Below are 6,000 nucleotides of genomic sequence, written 5' to 3'. Positions count from 1 at the left end.
GTTGGTTTCACCCAAGGGGTAAACGTCAAAGGCCTGTACTCTTAGGATTTTCCTCCCACATTGTGATGACAGCTCCAAACTGATTTAAACAAAAGCTTTATCGGAAATGGTGACTCTTTTACGAGCGCTTCGAATGCTTGTTTTTCGAGCACGACAAAGCAGTGATCTTGTTTGTTGTTTAACGCCGCACTCAGCAATATTCCAGCTGTGTGACTGAAGTCTGTAAGTAATCGAGTTTGGATCAGATTGTCATCATGAGCATCGACTAACGCAACTTGGATACTATAATATGCATCAACCAAGTTATCGAGCCTGATCACCCGATCCCTTAATCGCCTCTTACGTGAGTGAGTGAGTGAGTTGGGTTTAACGCCGCTTTTAACAGTATTCCAGTTAAATCACGGCGTGTCAGCTTAATGTGGGAGGAAAGCCCGAAGTGATGCAGGTCTCAGACGTTTACCACTTCGGTGAAACCCACGAGCACGGGTATGGTGCTGATCGCCTCTAACGACAAGCATGGGTTGCTGAAGACAAATTCTAACCCGGATCTTCACGGGGGCAGTGTTCATGAGCATCACAGGTTATTGTATAGAAAATACACGTCAAAATACAAAGTTACACAAGACAAATATTTTATTAATTAACTTCATCACCGGCCTGTCAGCATCACCCCTTGTCATTGTATACGTATTCCAGGATCTCTCGGAGAGTGCAGTTCCTCATCTTACCAATACCATCCGGACTTGTTGGCAGTTGAAATTCTCGATGCCACTGTAGATGTATTCCATAATTTCCCCGCCATTCATAAGAATTCTTTATACCCAGGAACCGGATTTGATGCTTATCTGGGAAGAAGAAGCTCGCTGTTTCCATGTGGACGGACGATGGACTCTCCTTCGACAACTGGCGAACTGTTATTTCCGACAAAGTGGCGAAATCGACATCTTTGAAGTCGTTGTATTTGAGGTACCATTCCCCGATGAATGTAGCGCCTCTTTTGGCCAGTATGACAGCATTATTCAACCCCCTATCGTTGTCTTGATGACCAAGAGTGACGTCATAATGCAGGAATGGCTCAAGAGGACGAAGAAGCAGCATGTCAAGGTCAAGGTAGATTCCGCCATTAACTGAAAAGAGTGTTTCATACAATGAACCGCAAGAGAAACGTCACTTCCTGAAAGTTTTCAATTGAAATATCAATGCGTTTTTTTAGGTTTCTCGTATTTGTCGTTAGTCTGTAATTTAGTTAGTCCAAATTTATAGTTAAGGGCCCAAAATATGTATATAATGGGTTGCCAAAACGCAATTTAACAAACGGCCGTGGTACGAAGTCCCGAATGCTGTCTTTGTTGTTTGAAAATCAAAATGCAATTGCGTTTTCTTATAACTTTCTGATAAACGGCACCCCAGTAGGTGGTTCCAAAATTCTTGCACCGATACTAGCGCCATGCCAAGACTTACGAAGAATCAGAGAAACCGGGCATTTTGGCGACTGCATCCTGATGGTGACTTGGTATCGTTGCTGTATCTGTAGATGGTTCTCACGTGGACATTAAAAGCATTGGCAACCATTCGTGCAGTCTATCCAGCATGCTGTCATCATAAAGCATGTATATGTTTGAGATCAGGGGTAGATCTTGCACGCTTGCTGTAAAAGGCGACTGACTATGCTTGTCGTAAGAGGCGACTAACGGGATCGGGTGGTCAGGCTCGCTGACTTGGCTGATACATGTTATCGATCCAAATTGCGTGGATCGGTGCTCATGATATTAATCACTGAATGTTTCTGGTCCAGACTCGACTATTTACAGACAGCCGTCATATAGCTGGAATATTGCTGAGTGCGGCGTTAAACAACAAACCAACAACATGTATATATTTGATATAAAAAGACATGAGGGTGAGATTTTATTTATTATCCAACATGATTCTTCCAACTTTTTTAAGTTTGTTATTAAGAAATAAACGAGTGGGAGTTGTTTATCGACCCTCATGGTTTCTTCTCCCTTCACTGTTTTATTGTACGATAAGCAACGATCACGAGTCGTTTATTTCTTATATGAGATATCAACATTTTTGTATAGCCTCTTTAAAGACGTTAAGAAAATGTACAAGCTTTAAAAATATTTACCCCTTTTGATATAATGACGACTCCCTGATTACAATCCGACCTCAGCAAGTCGGATGAGTCAATCTTATAACCAGGGGGGTTACGTTGGTATTTCCCGGATATTCTCACAATCCTCACGACGATTACCTGTACCTTTTCTCCCAATACCGATTGTCATATGATATCTCTAACGCTTTTGGATAAGCTCGTTCCGGCATCGTATTTATCGGCGTTGCCCAGCTACATCTATTGGGAACAACTCCCTACACACTCTCCTCTCAAAAAATAACATCGTCCAATATATGGCGTCATCAAGTTCCGTGCGCATGTTCGAATCTCCAGAAATGACGCCATGATAGAACAATGTTTTATCGTAAAATAAACCACGCTTCGTTCTTCATTGTTCTCTGCGATTTATGGCGTAGCTATCTTATATACAGTAATAAGCAGTGCATTGAGTGTAAAAAGTACCGCTAACAGCTTCAGTAGAACCATTAGCGACGTCATTTGTTTGTATCGTCATAGTAACGATGACGTCACAATTGTCTGCAAAGCATTGTGATGCAATTTCATAGCAGCGATATCTCTTGTGAGAGCCAGTTTGGATGATACATAATTATACGCATGGGTGCGTTGCAAAGCGCAAATCGCTTGTAAGCGATGTTCAGCGATTCGCCTTACAACGGTACAACTTTAACAAGCGCAATAATCGCCGGCTGAGGTCGCTTCGATCTCAAACCAAAATGACTCACACATGAACTGACGTATAAGTGACACACACATTCACACATGAACTGACGTATAAGTGACACACACATTCACACATGAACTGACGTATAAGTGACACACACACTCACACGTGAACTGACGTATAAGTGACACACACATGAACTGACGTATAAGTGACACACACACTCACACGTGAACTGACGTATAAGTGACACACACACTCACACATGATATGACGTATAAGTGACACATACCTTCACACATGAACTGACGTATAAATGACACACACTTTCACACATGAACTGACGTATAAGCGACACACACACTCACACGTGAACTGACGTATAAGTGACACACACACTCACACATGAACTGACGTATAAGTGACACACACACTCACACGTGAACTGACGTATAAGTGACACACACCCTCACACGTGAACTGACGTATAAGCGACACACACACTCACACGTGAACTGACGTATAAGTGACACACACACTCACACATGAACTGACGTATAAGTGACACACACACTCACACGTGAACTGACGTATAAGTGACACACACCCTCACACGTGAACTGACGTATAAGCGACACACACATTCACACATGAACTGACGTATAAGCGACACACACACTCACACGTGAACTGACGTATAAGTGACACACACATGACCTGATGTGTAAGTGACACACACACTCACACGTGAACTGACGTATAATTGACACACACGAACTGACGTTTAAGTGACACACACATGAACTGATGTGTAAGTGAAACACACACTCACACATGAACTGACGTATAAGTGACACGCACACACTCACACATGAACTGACGTATAAGTGACACACACACACTCACACATGAACTGACGTATAAGTGACACACACACTCACCCATGAGCAGCTGCAATCTAATGAGATGCCCTGCCAGATCGGTGGAGGTTATTTTCTTTTCCGCAAGCCAGACTGGCCTCTCCCTTTGGACAAACCTCACCCCCAGCTCCGCCTCCGCCTTCTGCCACCACGTCCCCATCGGCCTCATGTCACCGACAACATATATCGCCCATGGCTTGATAAACCTCCTGGCACTCAGCAAACTCAGATAATGTATAAAAGAGAGTCGACTGACACCAAATGCCACGTAGTATACAATCCTTGGAATGGCATAGCCGCCATTTTGAAATCCGAGTTCTGTAGCGTTTGGCAAGAGACAACTGCCAGCAACTAGGTTCTGTGTCTGGGCTTTGTACCACCTGCAAATGACGTCACTGGAATCCGCATACTCGTCACATAACCAGTCAGGTTCCATGCACGAGGCAGAAGAGTCGACATTTTCAATAGAATAAAACACGCATAGGTCATCATACGGACTGTCAGTTTCTCGGGACTCACTGTCCTCATGTGGTGCGCTGGTATTATCTCCGGCACGACGTAGAAAACCCAGTGCATCGTCATTGGGACGAGAAGTCATATCGTTGTCTCTCCACACGACGGACACCCGCTTCACAAACAGGTATACGATGATGATGGTGGCGAGAGACAGAAACACTGACTGGTTTCTTTTCATGATCAAACACACAATTCCCATGAATCTTTTAAACATGTTCTCTCAAAAACCAGAAACTTTTACACAGATTAGCACGTCGCTTAAAAAGAGGAACAATTTGCGTGGTGAAAACCAGGCTAGCAGGTGCGTGTAGGTGATTAAGATCCCTGGATTCGCGTTCGCTGTTTTGGAAGGATCTGATTGTGATTGGGGTGACCAAACACGCGGTTGACAGGTTTTGATGAACTGATTGGGCGATAAGTATCGGCAAACAATACAAAGGATAATAATATTTCATACCTGAAGTGGTAGTGCAGTATAGGTATGTATTGTTTGTTTGTTTGTTGATTAGCGCCGCATTCAACAACATTCCTGCAATATGACGGCGGTCTGTAAATAATCGAGTTTGGGCCAGACAATCCAGTGACTGACATCACGAGCATCGATCTACACAATTGGGATACGATGATATACATCAACCAAGTCAGCGAGTTAGGGCACCCGATCCCGTTAGTCGTCTAAGTAGCCGTATTTTTTGACGGGTGGTGGAACGAAGTCTGCCTACAAACCCGTCACGACGAGACCCCGGGTAGAATAGGTCTTCAGCAGCCCATGCTTACCGTAAAAGGCGTCTATGCTTGTCGTCAGAGGCGACTAACGGTATCGGGTGGTCAGGCTCGCTGACTTGGTTGATGCATGTCATCTTATCCAAATTGCGTGGATCGATGCTCATGATGCCAATCACTGGATTGTCTGGTCCAGACTCGATTATTTACATACCGCCGTCATATAGCTGGAATATTGCTGAGTGCGGCGTAAAACAACAAATAAATAAAATCATCATTATCTGTGTATAATTGTGGTGGTTATGTAAAATCGAAATTGATATTCGTCAGAACATGTGATTTCTCAAGTATGCTAGAATTGTATATTTAACCGACTCTCACACCCCTATCACATGTGCAGGTACATGAGTGTACACATTCTCCTCAGTGATTGAGTTGGGTTTAACGCCGCTTATAACATGTCAGTTATATCACAGCGTGTCAGCTTCGTGTAGGAAGAAAGCCCGAAGTGATGCAGGCCTCAGACGTTTAAACTTTGGTGAAACCCACGAGCAGAGGTATAGTGATGAGTGAGTGAGTGAATATGGTTTTACGCCGCTTTTAGCAATATTCCAGCACTATCACGGCGGGGGACACCAGATATGGGCTTCACACATTGTACCCATGTCGGGAATCAAACCCGGGTCTTCGGCGTGACGAGTTAATGTTTTAACCACTAGGCTACCCGACCCCCCCAGGTATAGTGATGACAAACCTTGTAAAATAATCGGGGCGAACCAGGATTCGAATCCACGTCATAATTTTCAAGTTCACCAAAGGGACGCAACTCTGCACAGCGAATTGCGGCGCCTCAGATGAGAAGGTCGCCCTTGCATTCACATGAACTAGGACACACGCATACGCACACGCACACGCACACGCACACCCGTCTCCGTGCACAATGCAGGCTTATGTCAACAAGCACAAACTTGATAACTATTGCATGAGACGTGGATATTTCAGTCTCGGATCACGACACGCGTCATAGCGATCCGCTATCA

The 6,000-nt window shown here is 44.2% G+C and overlaps 1 protein-coding gene across 1 annotated transcript; it reads right to left on the bottom strand.

Annotated features, from left to right (window-relative positions):
• Window positions 1-655: 655 nt before the first annotated feature.
• Window positions 656-4,456, bottom strand: LOC124116183. Its single transcript, XM_046477427.2, has 2 exons — window positions 3,743-4,456; window positions 656-1,127 (listed from the first exon to the last, which is right to left on the bottom strand). The coding sequence occupies exons 1-2, from the start codon at window positions 4,449-4,451 to the stop codon at window positions 667-669; spliced, it is 1,170 nt and encodes a 389-aa protein (XP_046333383.2). The 5' UTR covers window positions 4,452-4,456; the 3' UTR covers window positions 656-666.
• Between the last annotated feature and the right edge of the window lie 1,544 nt (window positions 4,457-6,000).

This window comes from Haliotis rufescens, unplaced genomic scaffold (genome assembly GCF_023055435.1).
Source record: "Haliotis rufescens isolate VD_foot unplaced genomic scaffold, xgHalRufe1.0.p SCAF_67, whole genome shotgun sequence".
Taxonomy (NCBI): Eukaryota; Metazoa; Mollusca; class Gastropoda; order Lepetellida; family Haliotidae; genus Haliotis; species Haliotis rufescens.
Note: the sequence above shows the minus strand (reverse complement) of the source record. Positions and strands in the feature narration are given on the sequence as shown.